This window comes from Drosophila suzukii (genome assembly GCF_043229965.1).
Source record: "Drosophila suzukii chromosome 2 unlocalized genomic scaffold, CBGP_Dsuzu_IsoJpt1.0 scf_2c, whole genome shotgun sequence".
NCBI classification, from domain to species: domain Eukaryota; kingdom Metazoa; phylum Arthropoda; class Insecta; order Diptera; family Drosophilidae; genus Drosophila; species Drosophila suzukii.
This window is the reverse complement of record NW_027255896.1, coordinates 38,710,063-38,728,529: the sequence shown is the minus strand read 5'-3', so window position 1 is coordinate 38,728,529 and position 18,467 is coordinate 38,710,063. Positions and strand designations below refer to the sequence as shown.

At 42.0% G+C, this 18,467-nt stretch overlaps 1 protein-coding gene across 1 annotated transcript; it reads left to right on the top strand.

Annotated features, from left to right (window-relative positions):
- Positions 1–17,083: 17,083 nt before the first annotated feature.
- Positions 17,084–18,241, top strand: LOC139354452 (uncharacterized). Its single transcript, XM_070998688.1, has one exon. The coding sequence runs from the start codon at positions 17,084–17,086 to the stop codon at positions 18,239–18,241; it is 1,158 nt and encodes a 385-aa protein (XP_070854789.1).
- The last annotated feature ends 226 nt before the right edge of the window (positions 18,242–18,467 follow it).

Here is an 18,467-nt window from a genome sequence, read left to right as displayed (position 1 = left end):
AAGCTTTGCTCCTTCTTGTGAAGGAAAGGAAGGTGAGTTTCCCAGGTGAGGCAGGGTGTGGTGCTTAGATCCGCATGCACGACAACTACTAGAGTTGCATTGCCGAACTTGATGACCAACCTTAAGACAATTTATGCAAAGACTTAGCCGTTTCGCTTCTTGAAGCTTATTCGCAGGAGACAGGATTTTAAAATTCTGACAATATGAAATGGAATGCCCCGCATCATTACAGAATATAAAAATCCAAGGGTTAGCATTCGAGGCAACAAATGCTGATCTACGCGCATTGGGTATTCTGTTACTTCCCACCTGATTGCCCGGCGCATAGTTTGCCATGGCGAAATCCATAGTCTCCAACGTCCTGCATCGCTGCTTCAGAAATGATGCCATTGACTCCCACGTAGGAATTAAATTGACGAAGGCAGGGTCCTCTAAACGCTCTTCCCACTTTGCCTGACTTGCCAGATCCAACTTTTGGAACAGGACTTGGACGATGATGCGTCCTGCGATTTGTTCCGTCGTGCCCAGTCCTTTGAGAGCACGAATATGAGCTTTGAATTTATCGGACAGCTCCCGAAGTGTCGAGACGGAACCACTCTGCACCGCATTTAGTCCCAGGATTCAGTAATGTGTGCCTGAAAAGCTAAACGTCGATTATCAAATCCATTTTGCAGCAAATCTAAAGAAATTACGTAGTTGCATCCAAAATTTCCAATGAGCGAATAGTTTCCAACGCTGCGTCCCTCAGGCATGATCGTATATGCTGCAGCTTTTCTACGTTGGTGAGGTCCGGATGACTATCTATGATCGTGGTAAACATACAATAAAAGTCACATTTTGGAAGCTCCAGTGGGGGCAGCAATGCTGCCCTATATAGAGGCTGACGCTGCTGGGGGCCGAAGACTCCCGGAGTGATGCCGTCAGCAAAAGTTGAGTGCTAAAGAAGATGTGAGGCGCGCTTTGAAATTCCGGATCGAGCCGATGACTTCAGAATTACGAGAATGTCATCAAATTTCTCACTTAAATCACTTTCAATTTCCTCGAAATCCAATTCTTCGAGCTCACTGACCACCTTTTTAAATGACTCTTGAAGCTCATCAATCAACTCCAACCTCACATGTTGGTCGTCGCATAAAGTTAACGCCGCACTTGATAGGGAATCCACTTAAAGATACTGCCCTGTTTCCCATCAGCCCATCAGCGGTAATATCTCCAAAAGTTCCCGTAGGCAGGGCTACAACAACAACAGCTGACGAAATGCCCGAAATTCGGCTCCAACATGAAGATGACAGCCCGTAACAGCCCGTTACTTGGCTATGTACGCTTCTATGTATAGCTGATTTTGCGCCTTATATGTAAATTTCCGCAATCACCAACTGCTATTTATTTATAGCGCTCACTGCATTTAAGGCCTTATGATTGTTGTTCCGCCAATGCACCGCAGCCGCAAGAACGAAAATGTCAATAAATAGACTTATATGATTTGCACTTAGCATTATTTATGCACATATCACGTCGGGGTCACCAATGTTGAACTAATAAGCTTTTTTATTAGTTAGTGCTAAATTAGAATTAGAATTTCAGGTTGCTTTAGGCAATTTATTAGCGAGAGAGAGTACAGCAGGCGAGACGAGAGTGCATTGAATGTCGAGATCAGAATTCGTACAAAGGGACAGCCAGCCGAATGCTGGGCCCAAGAATGCAAGCACACCAAAAACGAGAGAGCTAGATAGAGAAAGCTACCTTTCGCGATGCAATTAATATAATAGATCGAATTAAGTTAATTAGCTGCTGCGGCTTCGTGACCCGACACAAGTAATGAACATTAAATTACTCCTGTAATTTTTTGTTCAAATTTGGCCAATAGTATAGTCTGTTAATGTGTTTTTAATTTTCGTCCAGTCCCCTGTGTGCTCTACAATGAGTTTCATCGATTATTAATGCTTTGTCTTCAGGATTTTCTACATCTTGGACAAATATTTTTGTATATAGGAATTTATTTGTGAAAGTTTCTTTAGGTGGAATTTGAATTTTGTATAAGTCTTCTAAAGTACAGTGGACACCTATAGTTATATTAGGAGGAATGTATTCCCTTAAGATTGATACCAAATTTTCCGGGGTATCAAATTCTATTATATGTCTTGTATTTCCGAATATATTGACCATCTCATGTATTGTATACCTCGCCGTTGCTATAAGCAATTTTGCTTAAACTGGTTTAAGGGTTTTCGGGTTTCTTGTATAACATTCTCAAAACTACTTTCTGCAGAATGCTAAGTGTTTTGATCTGAGACCGTCTCGTTAGTGTCAGTTAGGTTGTTAATTTGAATTCTTGATAAGGCGTCAGCGACTACATTGGTAGATCCCGGTTTATAAATTATTTTGGGAGAGTAACTTTCAATGAATGAGTACCATCTTTTCATCTCGATGTTTGGATTTTTTTGAGAGATCGAGAAAGACAGTGGTTGATGATCTGTATAGATTTCTATGTTGTTTACGCCATATAAATAGCTTCGTAAATTTTTAAATGCCCAAACTATTGCTAAAAGTTCTTTCTTATTGGTTGCATATATTTGTTCGGCTTTAGTTAGAGTTTTTGAAATAAAGGTTATTGGGTTTCATTCCTGAGAAAGAACAGCACCAATAGCTAGATCGGACGCATCGGTCGTTGAAGTAAATTTTTTATTATAATCAGGTTGTACCAATTCGATTTGTGCAATTAAATTATCTTAGAGCTCGTTAAAAGCTCGTACAGTTGAATCGTCCAACTGTATTGAAATTTTACGGGACATTTTTTTGGATACTTTACCATTTTGATCTTCCAAATATTTTGTCAGAGGTTTTGCAATTTTTGTGTAGTTTTGCACAAATTTTCTGTAATAGCCGGTAAGGCCTAGGAAGCTTCTAAGCTCTCGAATGTGTTTTGGAATTGGATATTTTAAAATTGTAGATATTTTTTCGGGGTCTGTTTTGATTACCATGTGAGAAACTACGTCGCCAAGAAATGTGGTTTCTAATTTGAAGAACTTTGATTTTTCGATTGAAATTTTCATATTTGCGTTCAGCAATATATTAATTTTGACGATTAAGTCCTTGTAGTGTTGTTCTATTGTTTTAGAAAACATAATAACGTCATCCATGACATGTTTTTCCTACTCGTTCTCTCAAAATGTCATCCATTGCACGTTTGAATATTCTGGGAGCGTTCGTTAGCCCAAATGGCATTCTCAAGAATTTATATTTTCCGTTATTTATAGAAAATGAATTTTGTTCAATGTCTGTCTCTTTCATGAGAATCTGGTGAAACCCAGACTCCAAGTCGATCGTGGAAAAGTGTTTTGCTTTTCCAAGGTTTGACAAAATCACCGAAGGATCTTGCATTGGATATCTGTCCGGAATGGTGTTTTCATTTAGTTTTTTATAGTCTATAACTAATTTGAGTTTTGCGGTACCATCTTCATTAAAACCTTTTTTTGGTACCACTTAAACTAGAGAATTATAGGGGCTTTTGCTTGGTCTTATAATTCCTTCTTTTAACATGCGATTGATTAACTTCAGAGTTTTCGAAATCTGAAGCCGATAGAGCATACGGGTACTGTTTGCTATAAATAGCTCTGTCGTTTTCGGTGTTTATTTCACCGCGAATATCAGTCCTGAAAGGGACTTGCATATTTATCTTCGAGTGCTCTTTATTGATAATATTTATTATCTCATTTTCCAAATCCATTCTTTGGTTTGGAATTGATTCACTAATATTATTTATTTGATTGGTGTCGGATAATTCAACGACGGCTTGTTCAGGATTTTTTAATCCCAAACTTGAAATTTCGGATACTTCAACGACGGCGCGCTCTGGATTGTCGGATACATCTACGACGGCGTGTTTAGGATATTTAAATCCCAAACTTGTTTTGCTTTGATTTGCCTCTTCAGACTCAGTTCTGAATTTGGGCTTTTCATCAAAGTATTTTCGTATAATAAATTCCTTTAATGGAAGAATTGTTTTTTCTTCAGATAAGGAAAGTTGGTTAAAAGAACTGTCATTATCAAAAATCAATTTTTCTTCTTTACCCCCATATCTTATTACTCCTTTTTCTGTGTCAATTACAGCTCCTATTTTTTTCAATAGGTTGTAACCTATTAGAAAGTCTGATTTTAACCCATCTATTTCATAAAATGTGTAACGCGTATCGAAGATCGTTACCATATGATAATATTTAATTATAGAATATCCATTAACCGTAGATACTCTTTTATATATAGGAAGCTCGTTTTTGTTTTTATATATCCCTGATTTGATATAGCAGGAGGTTGCTCCTGTGTCAATTAGAATTTTAAGTTTTTTATTTATTTTGCTAGGGTATCGCCTAAAAAATGGATATTATTTATTCGCATAGTTTTATTAGCCGGTTGGTAAACCGTTCCTGTTGGTTCTCTTTTGTTCTGCGGATTATTTTGCGGAGTTGTTTGTGTCTCCTGCTTTTTATTTTTGTTCCATTTATTCTGGTATAGTTGTTGTTGCCATAACTGTTATAACCCTGATTGTACTTTGGCCTATTCTGAACCTGTAAGGATTCATCTACGTCCATCGGTTCTGGCTTGCTTTGCTGAGCTTTATTGGAATTCCATTGATTATGGGAATTATATTGTGGATTATACTGTTTGCCCTGATTCCAATTAAGATTTTTATTTTGAGTATAATTGTTTCTATTCTGGCTATCGGGTTGATTAAACCTCAAGTTGTTAGTATTCCTTTGATTACTATTATGGTTATTATGGTTACTTTGCTTGGGTCTATTATTTGAGTTTTGGTACCCGAATAAATTTGACTCATAACTCCTGCGCTGTGATGATGTGAAATTGTTAGCGAATTGGGCCCTCAAATTATTGCTTTCTTGTTCTTGTACTATTACCATAGCGTTCGGTAAGTCTGGCGGATTCATAGAAAATATGACGTCTGAGATATGGCCGTTGAGGCCAGTTATGAATACTCTTAGAGCTGTCTTTTTGTGTTTTTCGTTCATTTCAGCAGTTAAAGGCTTATTTCTGCCGTAAGTCATAATGGTTTTATTTATTAGAAGAGTTAGTTTTTAATTAACTAACCCATAATATTCCATTATGGACAGTTTCCCTTGACTTAGTACTCCTAAGTCTTGCTCAATTATATGGATTGGACGTTTGTCGCTAAAAAGAAAGTCCAACCTTGCCATTATGGCGTCAAAATTTATTACCGTTCCATTGTGTGTTAGGGCATCGTTTGCTGTGCCAGTTATTTTGTTCCTCAAGATTGATAATGCAGAAAAAAACCTTTCGCTACCTCTAGCATATTGTCCCATGGCTATTTCTGCTGGTTCCCTCCAACTCACATATTTGTCTTCTTCTCCTTTAAATTCCCTGACTGATTTGATAATTTCAAAGGAAGTTTCACATTTAATATTTGGGCCAATGACTTCTACTTGAAAATCTTCAACCTTTTTTATATTTTGATTTAGTTGTGCTTTTAAACTCACGATCTCATTCCTTAAAGGATTCAATTCATTATTTACAATATGTGCAATTAATTCGCTCACTTGGTTATTAGCTTGGCTGCTAGAAGCCATTGCAGGTTGTGGTAGGGTCATGGTGAGAATTCTTTCAAAATCGTTAATGAGGTCTTCCACCTTGTTTGATTTTATTTAAAAATTTTGTTGCTCATAGTACTTAAATAAAATATAAAAAAATAAACAGTATACGCTCACTAATTGTCTTTTTTTCTTCCTGGGATTAATATGAGGTCTTCTGTTTTCCTTGATGATCCTTCTTGGTTGTTTTGAGCGAGGGATGGCCTTCAGCTCTCCCTTCAATTTATTTTTGTGGTTGTTAATTTTTTGCGAGGGATTGCCTTCAGCTCTTCCTTCGGTTTGTTTTCTAATCGGCTCAGCTTTTCCATCTTATTGAATTTGTATTTTTTAGATTTGTAATTGCATTTGCCTTTTACTTCTCAGTCGATATTTTTTGTATCAACTTTCACTTTCACAGTCTTGCAATTTTAGTTTAATTTTGTGAATTATTTTTTTGAGACCGTTTAGTTTTTTTTTGTTGAACAGTAGGTTTATTATGCCGATTATTAATTAGCGGAGTGTTGTAGACAAAGTGGATTATTTCATTTATTAATTTCCTCCTTCGTTTTAAACACGAACTTTTTGTCGGTTGTTTAGGTTTTTATTTGACCACGCAAGTTCCTTTTCACTTTAAAACCGTTAGTTATTTATTTTAAATCTTTTAATTAGAGCCATTTAAGCGTTCACTAAGTTACAACTTTACAACTTTTCCTTAATACCCACTTTTATTCTACTGTTCACAATGATTCTTCTATTGAACCGATCTTCTCGGATGCAAAAACCGCCTGCCTGGCCAAGGGCCGATTATCTGATAAACAAACCTCGGTTTAAGAGAATTGGGGAACTCATTAAGAGTTGGACAAGGGTTGGACTCAAGAGAGTCGGGAAATCGGATGATCAAATTCTCCGCTCGATTGCTAAACGGATTACGCTGCAGTTTTGGGGCTCGCCGGGTGTTGACCGGATGCTTGTGTTTACATTACCTAGACACAGCTTAGTGTATGCTAGGAGGACCGCGGCGCAATTGAATCTTAATAATTAACTTCGATTGAAGTGGGGGAGCTAACTGGGATTCTATGGGAACGCTGAAGAAGGGGTTCCCAGCTAAGAATTGTTTTTTATAAGAAATTGTTTACGACTTGGGTAAGGCGGCTGGGCGCTCGAGCTGGAAGGCGTTCTCAGCTAAGAATTGTATATGAAGAGTTTGTTTATAAATTGGCTAAGGAGGCTGGGATCATGAGCTTGATAACTTGCAGGGCAATTCGAGTTTTTATATGTGCCTTTTGGAATTTCGAACTCACCAGCCGTATTTTTAAGATACATTTATGCGATTCTACTAGATATGGTGCAAGATGGTACAGTCGTAACATACATGGATGATCTCATTATTCCCTCTAAGAATGTAAATGAAGGAATACAAAAGTTAGAGCGTGTCCTAAATCGAGCTTCGGAGTTTAACTTGGAAATTAAGTTGAGCAAATGCCAGTTTCTGAAGGGAAAGGTAGACTTTATGGGGTACATTGTGGAAGGAGAGACCATAAGACAGTAAGAGGCCAAAACGCAAGCAGTCAAGAACTTGTTCCTCCGGGATTATGACTATGTCATCGAGCATCGAAGCGGCAGCAAAATGCGTCACGTAGACGCCTTAAGTCGTGTTTCATGTCTAATGCTGGAAGACACTCTGCATCACAAGTTGCAGGAAGCACAGTCGCAGGATGAATGGGTTCGGGCAGTAATGGCCGCCCTCGAAAACAGCACATATGGTGACTTCTTTATTAAGCATGGCATATTGCACAAGGATCCTGTCAAAGAACTGATTGTGGTGCCGACATTAATGGATGAAGAAATCATTCGTATGGCCCATAAGCAAGGACATTTCTCAGTGAAAAGAAGTCAAGAGGCTGTCGAGAAGACATTTTATATACCGAACTTATCGAAGAAAGTAATAAGAGTGGTCAAGAGTTGCGTCGAATGTATTATTTCGGAAGGCAAGGCAGGCAAAAAGGAAGTTTTCTTAACACCCATTAACAAAGATGATAAGCCGTTGGAAACATATCAGACCAGTAAGAACTACAATTACATTCTTGTCGTGATCGATGCGTTTTCTAAGTTTTTCTGGCTCCACCCGACAAAAAAATACAACCGCTGAAGGAGTTATCGATCGACTTACCCGTCAAGCGGCAGTGTTTGGGAACCCTAAGCGCATAATATCAGATGGAGGGGCAGCGTTTGTTGGAAACACATTTAGGCAATACTGCGACGAGAACGGGATACAGCATCTAATGATAGCCACTGGAGATCCCCGAGGAAATGGTCAAGTGGAGCGAATCCACAAAATCGTAATCCCAATGATGGCCAAGCTTTGTCAAGAGAAATCGTCCAGCTGGTATAAACATCTAGAGGTTGTGCAGCAAGTAATGAACAGCACACCCCCAAGAAGCACGAAATTATCACCTTTCAGGATATTAACAGGGGTTGAAATGAGGACTAACAAACTATCCGGACTCAACACGTTCCTTGAAGACGCCGCTATCGAAGAATTGGACCAAGAGAGAGATAGACCGTTCGTATGGAAGCGAAGAATAACATCTCCAAAATTCAGCAAGAGAATCGTAGGTCCTTTAACAAGGGTCGTAAGAAGGAGGTGAATTACGAAATCAACGAGCTCGTCGCCATACAGCGCACACAGTACGGCACCGGTTTAAAGTTAAAACCAAAATTCTTTCGACCTTACAAAGTAGTCAGGACTCTTCCCTATGGCCGATATCACGTGGAGAAATTTGGTGACCATGAAGGTCCAAGGAAAACATCAACCGTCGCTAGATATAAGAAGAAATGGAATCCTCAGTCAGAGTCTGCAGAGAACCATCATTGGAGCCGAATGATGATTCAGGATGGCCGATTGTGGGAAAGGAAAAAAAGACGAGTAGTGGTCATGTCTACAACAGCTCTGCCTAAACTTATTTTACGTTATTTACATTAAGGTATATTCAAATCTGTTAACGTAAAATCATCGCTTACAACTCTGTCAAAATATTGTATTCGATACCGCACGAAAAGAATCGTCGCACCAAGTACTCGTTTTTGCTTTCTGTTTTCCGAGGAAGAAGATGTAAAACTGAATATCTTATTGTTTCTCGATTTAATAAAGTCATTAAACGTAATTGTTGAGATTATCTTTGAACCAATCACCGGCGATCCTACATATATATATATATATACAAGGGTGGTCAAAAGTATTTTCACAAAAAAAAAGTTAAATATATTCATAATTTGAACTTACTCTTGTTAACTTTGGCATCAATGGAAAGGTAATTTAAATGCCGTTTGAATGATACAATACATTTCTTAACACATTCAGTACTTATTGAAAAGGACGAATTTGTGTGAAAATGTCCTTTTTGAACTTTTTTCCTCGACTTGAAAACTTAAATTTTTTGATGCAAAAAGTTTCTTCAAACAAAAATAATAGTAACTGCAAATAGAATTTTTCAAAAATCATTTTGCTTATATTTTTTATGATTTTTTGAAAATGCTTAGAAACATGCATTTTAGGCATATTTTTCTCTTTTTCATACAAATTTTTTCCGACAGTGTCACCTTTAAAAAACCATAAAAAATATAAGCAAAATGATTTTTGAAAAATTCTTTTTGCAGTTACTATTATTTATGTTTGAAGAAACTTTTTGCATCAAAAAATTTAAGTTTTCAAGTCGAGGAAAAAAGTTCAAAAAGGACATTTTCACACAAATTCGTCCTTTTCAATAAGTACTGAATGTGTTAAGAAATGTATTTTATCATTCAAACGGCATTTAAATTACCTTTCCATTGATACCAAAGTTAACAAGATGTAAGTTCAAATTATGAATATATTTAACTTTTTTTTTGTGAAAATACTTTTGACCACCCTTGTATATATATATATATATATATTAAAGATATATATGTCGGAGATGTATAAGAAGAAAGAAAATGTAAAAGAAATTGTAAACCATTAAGAAAGAGAAAGAATAAAGATTAAAAGAAACTACGCACTCGGTTATTTGTGGTTCCTTTTATGCCCTTAGGGCTCTCTAGGATTCTATCCTATTGGAATTTCGCAGTCTTTCTGCGATGCGCAGTTTTTTGAGTACTATTATGACCATGTTGCATACCGCAGACCAATTTACTTCTGATTCAAGCATAATGTCCACCAGGTTACAAGCGGCTGGCGTCTCAACCCTTATGCTCAGATCTCTTCGTTCGTTTTCGAATCTCGGACAGACAAAAAACATGTGTTCTGCGTCTTCATTAACCGACTCGCAGAGTGGGCAGTGCGGATAACGTTCATGCTTAAACCTATTCAGGTAGTATTTAAAGAATCCATGTCCCGTCAACAGTTGCGTTAAGTAAAAGTCAACATGTCCATGCTTCCGTCCCAGCCATCTCTGCAGTTCTGGGATAAGCTTATACGTCCCTCTCTTGCCACTTAGCAATGGTGAGTTCTCTCCACCTTTTCCGTAGGGATTCTACAGTTGCGACCCCTGTGCTGTCTGTGCGGATGTTAGCTGATTCCACTGCCAGCAGATCAATCGGTATGCCTCCCGATATTACCAGCGCCGTGTCATGGAATACCGCGCGGAACGCACAGCATACTCGTTTCCCCGCTTTGTTGCAGATTCTTTCCGCATCTGGGAGTTTCTTTGCCGTAACTACTATGGCCACGTCATCCGCGAAACCAATGAGTCGTGCCTCTTCGGGCATCGTGATCCTAAGTATCCCATCGTACATGGCATTCCATAACAAAGGGCCTAGGACTGATCCTTGGGGAACTCCCCCGGTGACCCCGTGGGTCGATTGCCCGCAATCAGTTTCGTACAGGAGCAGGCGGCCTTCAAAGTAGCTCGCTATTACTCTCTGTATATACACTGGTACATTTAGGTTGCTCAGTGCATTTAGTGTGTGGTGCCAGCTAGCGGAGTTGAAAGCGTTTTTTACATCCAACGTTGCCACTATGCAGTACTGCTTAGTGCCGTACAACCACCTTTTCCCCTCAATGGCTTTATCTGCGATTTCACACAGTTTACCGACGGCGTCGATGGTGGGTAGCCCCTTCCGAAAACCATACTGCATCTCTGAGAGGCCGTTGGTTTCGACAAGGGCACCTTCTAGCCGGGAGTGGATTATTCTTTCGAGAATTTTACCCACCGTGTCCAGCATGCAGAGTGGCCTATACGAAGAAGGCTCCTCCGCGGGTTTTTCCCCCTTTGGTATGTGTTCGTAACCAAAGTACTCAGCTCGGTCTAGCAAGGTTGCGCAGCACGGGTCAAACACACGCAACCCCCAACACGACGGAGTTGTAAGTTGTCAGCAAGCAGTACAGACGACCAATGCAACTTATACGGAACAGCGACCAAGCGCACAGTAGCAGCACAGTATAGTGCCGACGCTGCAGTATGGGTCAAGCAGCAAGCAGCATACTGCTGACTTTGCAGCGTAGACAATCAGCTAAAATAGGTCAACACGCTTGCAGCCCCAACCCGATGCTAACATAGCAGATAATGCATGCCCAAGTCTTCCGGGTCATGATAGTATTTAAGCGCTAACCAACAGCTCAATAAAGTCAGTTATAAATCTAAACACTCACAAGTCGAATTACTTCTATCACGTAAGACTCTTGTCAACTCACCCTAACACAGCTCATCGATCGCCTGTGGTCCGGCACCATACTACCCTAGCTATCTATGTCGCGACGCGAATCGTCCTGTGCTCTCTAGTGTCCCCGTGCTAGCGACAGGTGTGCCATTATCCTCCTTGTCCCGCGGCGTGACCTCAACATACTGTTGATCCCCGGTTACACGAGTATCCGGTACCTCTACTCACACAGTCCATATCGCCTGTGGTCCGGCACCGTGATACCCATAGTCACCCGTGTCGCGACGCGATCCGACTGCAATACCCAGCGTCCCCGTGCCAGCGACGAGCGTTTATACCCCTCCTCGTCCCGCGGAGAGACCCGACCTTGCCCATCTACCTTAAGCAAGAACATTGGTGACCCCGACGTAATCCTTTACCAACAAAGGATCACACTTCAGCATCCGCCTTCCGCATAGGCAACGCACACTGGTTTGCACAGGTAAGACTTGCTTACACAATCACCTGTCAAGCCTATCTTAAGAACCGCAGTAGCCGACTTACTGAATAACTGCACTATGTCGACTTCATTCATCGAGCAGACAAACCAAAGCAGAATCGATTTACACAATCGGTTGTTAGACGATCAAAACGAGCTGCAAGGAAAAATACAACAGCTTATTAAAAACTATGGCAAAGATTCTGCCGACCGACGCCTCCGAGAAGGCTATTATGCCGGCAGATTAGAACAACTAACGGAGCTCTGGCAACAATTTTGTGAGCTGGATGAAGAGGTCCAGCAAGCGGCATTACCCACGGGAAGTGAATACTCCTCACGACTAATCGCACTTAAGGAGCTGGTCGAGAAGTATCAAAAGGTCTTCCATGACAATATACCGACTGGAAGTGATCCACCAAAGGCCCCCAGACGAACTTCAGCCAACATCAAGATCACAACAGGAGAGCAAGTCAAGGGAAGCTCCACAACTGACACGGTAATTCGACAGTTGCAGAGAAGATGCAACGAATTGGAATCATCATTAACATTAGCCTCAAACGCTCCAACCGTCACCCCAGCCCTACAAAGACACTTGGATCTCCATTGGGCATTACTGAGGCAAGCCCACGATGAATTGGATAGCACACCTGGAGCCGCAGCTCGGGCCTAAGCAGAGCTAGCCCAATTCCACACGTTATATGAGGAGTACGAAATGAACTTGCTTCGAGAAAACGACGCGCCAATGAGCCTAAACTTGGCACTACCGCCAATTAGCATTCCGGAATTCAATGGCGAGTATCTAGACTGGCCACGGTTCCATGATCTCTTTGTGGAATTGGTACATAACAAACCATATTCGGCCAGTCAAAAACTACATATTCTACAGAGTTCGCTTCGTGGCGAAGCGAGGAGCGTCTTGACAGACACAGCCTTCTCACAGGGTGGTTATGACGACACCTGGTTGCGGTTAAAGGCCAGGTATCAGAACGGAAAAATACTAGTATTCGCCGCCATAGCAAAAATTGTTGACTATAAGCCTATAGATGGCTCTTCACGCCAACTCAGAGCCTTACATGACACGATCAAGAATTCAATGAGTACTCTAAAAAACCTGGAAATCTGCACAAAAAGCTGGGATCCAATTATAGGGTTCTTAGTGCGGCGGAAACTAGATCAGTATACGTTAGCCGCTCTCGAAGACTCAGCCAACTCACCAACAGAAGTCCCGTTGCTGGAAAGCGTTTTAGCCTTCTTAGAACGGCGATCCGGCATGTTGGAAACATTGGACGCTCAACCCAAAACATTGGTATCACGAGATAACATTTGTAAGATTTGCAACATAGCCACACACCGGCCATTATCCTGCAACATGTTTCGAAGAATGAATCCGGAAGAACGTCGGCAGGCAATGACGAAGATGGCAGGCTATGCCAATTGTCTGTCAACCTACCATAAGGCAAACAGCTGCCCGTCGCCAATGACCTGTCGTTTTTGCCGTCAACGGCATCATTCCATGTTACACAAACATGCAGATTCCACGGCACCGGTTGTTGCCATTGCTACCTGAGATCAACCTTTGCAAGCAATGAACGTTTCAGGTCCAAATCAGCCAAACCCAATGATTAACGAGGTGTTTGCGTTGGCCCTCGGCCAACAGCCAAACGCGTACGTATTCCTCGCCACAGCCATGTGGCACTACAAGGACAAACCGCAAGGCGAGAAAAATGTCGCGCAGTCATCGACCTTGGCTCTCAGCTAAATCTCATGTCCAGAAGTATGGCAGATCAACTTGGTCTCCCCACTTTCAGCACTTCACAAGGTATCCTAGGAATTGGACACACGGCGCAGGGATCTTCGTCAAGGGCACGTGTACGGCTGCCATCGTTAAGTTCAAATTTTCAAAAGGAGATTGAAGTGTTTATCTTACCACAACTGACGAAAAACCTACCGTCGGAATCCATAGATGAAGGACTCAGTATTCCGAGCACGGTAGTATTGGCGGACCCGAAATTCGGTCAACCCGGAAGCATAGACTTGCTTCTGGGAGCCGAGGTGTATTCTCGATTGATAAGACCCAGACTTATCGATTTGGGGGATGGTAAGCCAACTCTACAAGAAACTGCTCTTGGGTGGATTGTGTTCGGCGGAGTGAGACGACGAGTGCCAGCAGCCATGGCAGGAAATGTCATGACAATAACACGAGAAGACCCATTACCAGCCCTAGAAAAATTTTGGAAGCTAGATACGTTTAACACTGAGGTACCAGCAATGACAATCCAAGAGAGGCTTTGTGAAGAACATTTTTTATCAAACGTTCAAATCTGCCCGGATCAACGACTAATGGTAAGATTGCCGTTCGCAGAAAATCCAAGGGAACTAGGAAAAACATTAGCTTTGGCTGAACAGAGATTCTCCAGCCTAGAACGTCGGTTAGAACGGGATCCAGCACTGCTAGAAGGATACGTGAGCTTTATGGATGAGTATGAACGTTTGAATCACATGACGGAGGTACAGCTTTCCAGTGTACCAAGGAATCATTATTTCATTCCCCACCATTGTGTCCTAAAACCAGACAGCTCCACCACAAAATTAAGAGTGGTTTTTGACGCTTCGGCTCCTAGCTCAACAGGAAAGAGCCTTAACAACATCCTAAGGGTCGGGCCGACAGTTCAGAGTGATTTACTATCAATTTTGTTACGGTTCTGGACTCACCGTTTTGTGTTCACAGCAGAAGTAGAGAAAATGTATCGACAAATATGGGTTCATCCCCAAGACAAAGGCTATCAACTCATAGTATGGCGACGAAACCCACTAGAGAAAATGCGTTACTTACATGCAATTCTAGGGTCGGCAAAACTAAGATTGAGGAAGTGGTGCGCAAATCACCCAAAGTTACTTAAGGATATTCCAAGGGGCGACCAGGCGTTGGACCTCGATTTCAGCAAATTTTCGGATGCAACAATAAAAACACTAGGAATAGTGTGGAATATTAAGGAAGATAAGCTCCAAGGACGCGCGACGCCATACGAACAAGGGACAGTCACAAAACGAGTTGTGTGCTCTGAATTAGCCAAAATATTTGATCCACTAGGGTTACTATGCCCAATAACGACAGCGGCAAAAATATTTATGCAGCAACTATGGCAAAAATCGTTAGACTGGGATACTGAATTGGACAAGGAAGATACAACCCATTGGCAGGCATTTCGAAATGATAGTCAGGTATTGGCTACCATTGAGCTCGCCAGGCATCCGCTTCCACAGGCAGACCCAGCAGCCGTCCAACTGCATATATTTTCTGATGCGTCAGAAGTCGCTTATGGGACGGCTGCTTATCTTCGTACAATCACATCCGCCGGTCCAATAGTAAGTAATCTGCTATGCGCGAAATCACGAGTGGCCCCCCTAGCAAAACAAACATTGCCTAGACTAGAATTATGTGCAGCGGTCCTAGGAGCTGAGTTAGCAGAAAGAATCAAAAAGGATCTACGGATAAGGATCGATGAAGTCCAATATTGGACGGATTCTACAATAGTGTTGGCATGGATAAACGCAACAGCATCATCATTTCATACGTTCGTAGCAAACCGAATTGCTCGGATTCATGAACTATCAAATCCGGAGCAATGGGTGCATGTAGCATCAGAAGACAACCCAGCAGACCTTGCGTCAAGAGGATGTTCAGCGACACAGCTTAAACATAAGGAATTGTGGTTTAATGGTCCGCCATTTCTGACAACTAACCAAGAAACCTGGAAACAACAGACTAAGCACATGCTGAACACGAAGGACCCCGAACAACGGACTATAACCAATCACGTCCTGAGTCTAATCAAAATCGATGATTGGACAACGGAAATCAGTCACCATGGGTCATTTGACACGCTGGTAGGAATAACAGCCTGGATGTTGCGGTTTGGAAATAATTGTCGGCCAGGCAATCAGAAAGAAACAGGACCAATAACTCCGGAACAACGAGCAAGGGCATTACAACGAATAATACAACGGATACAAGGAATAGCATTCCAGCCTACCATAACGCAGTTGCAGAAGAACGGTTGTGTGGCAGTATCAGATCCGTATCGGTCATTAGACCCGTTTCTGGACAAAAACAAGGTACTGCGAGTTGGAGGACGACTCCAGAATTCAAGTCTAGCATTCGATGAAAAACATCCTATGTTGATGCCAGCGGGTCATGAAATAACACGGCTCATATTTGAGAACAAGCATCGGCAGCTTAAGCATTGTGGCCCGCAGGCACTGTTGGCAAATACGCGACAACAATTTTGGACGATCAAGGGAAAACAACTTGCATTGACGACAGTACGACGCTGCATCACCTGCTGCCGAGCTCGACCAAGGTTGTTAAATCAAATCATGAGTCCGCTACCAACCGATCGAGTACAAATGACAAGACCATTTAATATCAGTGGGGTGGATTACTGCGGACCATTTTTTGTGCATTACAAAATCCGAGGAAAGAAACCCCATAAGGTCTACTTAGCCATTTTTTGTTGTTTCACCACCAAGGCAGTACATTTAGAAGTGGTGTCAGATCTAACCACTCAAGCATTCTTGGCAGCACTTAAAAGATTTAATGGAAGGAGAGGAGTCGCAAGGAGCATCTATTGTGACAACGCCACGAATTTTGTCGGGGCGAAGAACGAGCTACGGGAATTAAAAACCACGATATACTCGGATGAGGCTCGAGAGACAATTACTAAAACATGCTCGCAGTTAGGAACAGAATTCCATTTTATTCCACAGCGGGCACCTCATTTCGGAGGACTGTGGGAGGCGGCAGTGAAATCAGCAAAACATTTGTTGATCCGCACGGTGTCAACAGCAGATTTGACGTATGAAGAATTAGAAACAGTGATTATCGACATAGAGGCAATACTAAACTCACGGCCTCTTACTCCCATTTCTTCCAGCCCACGCGACCTGTCGGCATTGACTTCAGGGCACTTCTTGATCGGAGGACCAATAACCGCATCTCCTGACATTCATAACAAGGAAGTACGATCGGGTCTAGTGACAAGATGGAAACAAATAGACAAGGTCAGACAGGACTTCTGGAAAAGATGGAGCCACGAGTACCTGCAGGAACTACAAAACCGATCAAAATGGACAAGACGGTTGCCGTAGGAGACCTAGTGGTAATAAAGGAAGACAACATGCCACCATTACAGTGGCCACTTGGGAGAATAGTGACGGTACACGCAGGAAAGGACGGTGCGATTCGAGTCGTCAGCATCCGGACATGAGCACGAGAATGCACGAGAGCGATTCATCGGCTGGCTGTGCTACCACTAGGCAATCAAAGGGCACCCAAAGAAGTGACAAAGGGTGCTAGAAGATCCCCAAGGTTATGTTCCAAGTCATAGTGCTGCTGGCCATTGCCAACGCCACTCAAGCCGTCCCAATCATGGCTGAACTTCCCGTAAAGGTAGGCCCATTACCTAACAATACGGAAACATATGTAGAATTAAGGAATAGAATAGCTCTGATGTCCGCAGAATGGACGATCATATCATATTCTGATCTACGGCTGTTAGCGCAGGAAATCACTGCGTTTAAGAAAAATATTGAAGAATTGTCAACCTGGTGTCTGCGAGGCGGGTCATGTCCAACAATAATACAGGTGCTCGAACAAGAGGCCAGCAAGCTATACGATGGCCAACAGCTATTCAATCATTATCGACAACGGAGAGGAGCCCTGAATCTGGTAGGAAATCTCGCCAACGGGCTGTTTGGAGTTTTAGACTCTCAGTATGCGCAGAATATGGAGGAGGTCATCCGGAAAATCCAAGCTAAGGAACTGCACAATACGCATTTACTCAAGAATCAGACGTATATCTTAGACAGCACAATAAACGTGATGAGAACGAGTAATGATGAAATGGAACGCAGGGTAAGACACATGGAAACACACGTCACAGACCTCGAAAATACCATACGAACTGGGAACATAGCGCAGGTGTCATCAGAACTAACATTAATAGCAGGGCATATCAAGAGGACCCAGACGGCAGTCATCAACATCGTAACCGGTTTAAAAAGGGGCATAGTCAGCCCAGCAATAATCTCCGTAAGTCAGCTACAAAAGGAGCTTATAAACATACAGGCCCATCTCCCGAGAGGGAGGCGACTGCCTGTGACACATGAGACTATGCATGATATCTATCAAGTAATGGTATCAGAAGTCCAGGAATTGGACGACACCCTCATATTCCATACTAAAATACCATTAGTGGACGAAGAGGAGTACGACGTGTACCAATTGACGCCAATTCCAGTAGCCACCCAAGATCACATAATCGCAACGGAGACAGAGACCAAATATCTAGCGATTAGTGATCATCGAGATCGACATTTCGCACTTACGGTGGAAGAGCTAAACCAATGCATGAAGATGTCAAAGGGACCAATGCTGTGCAATATAAAACAAACGACGTTGGGGCCCGCGCACGAACAATTCCAATGCTCCCTAGCTGCCGTTCAATCTGAACAAAAATCCAGCTGCTAACCCGAAAGGATTAACACGACAAGCATATGGTACCCTCTTGATGCTCCAAACTCTTGGATTTTTGCTACAACACAAGAAGTAAAATTAACCTATGTGTGCGGGGAGGAACGAGGAAAAATACAAGTGCATAATAATGGAATCGTGACAATGAATGCGGACTGCATTGCAAGAAGTCCAGTGGTGACACTACAGGGACACCCAGCGTTAAGATCGACAATAGAGAAAA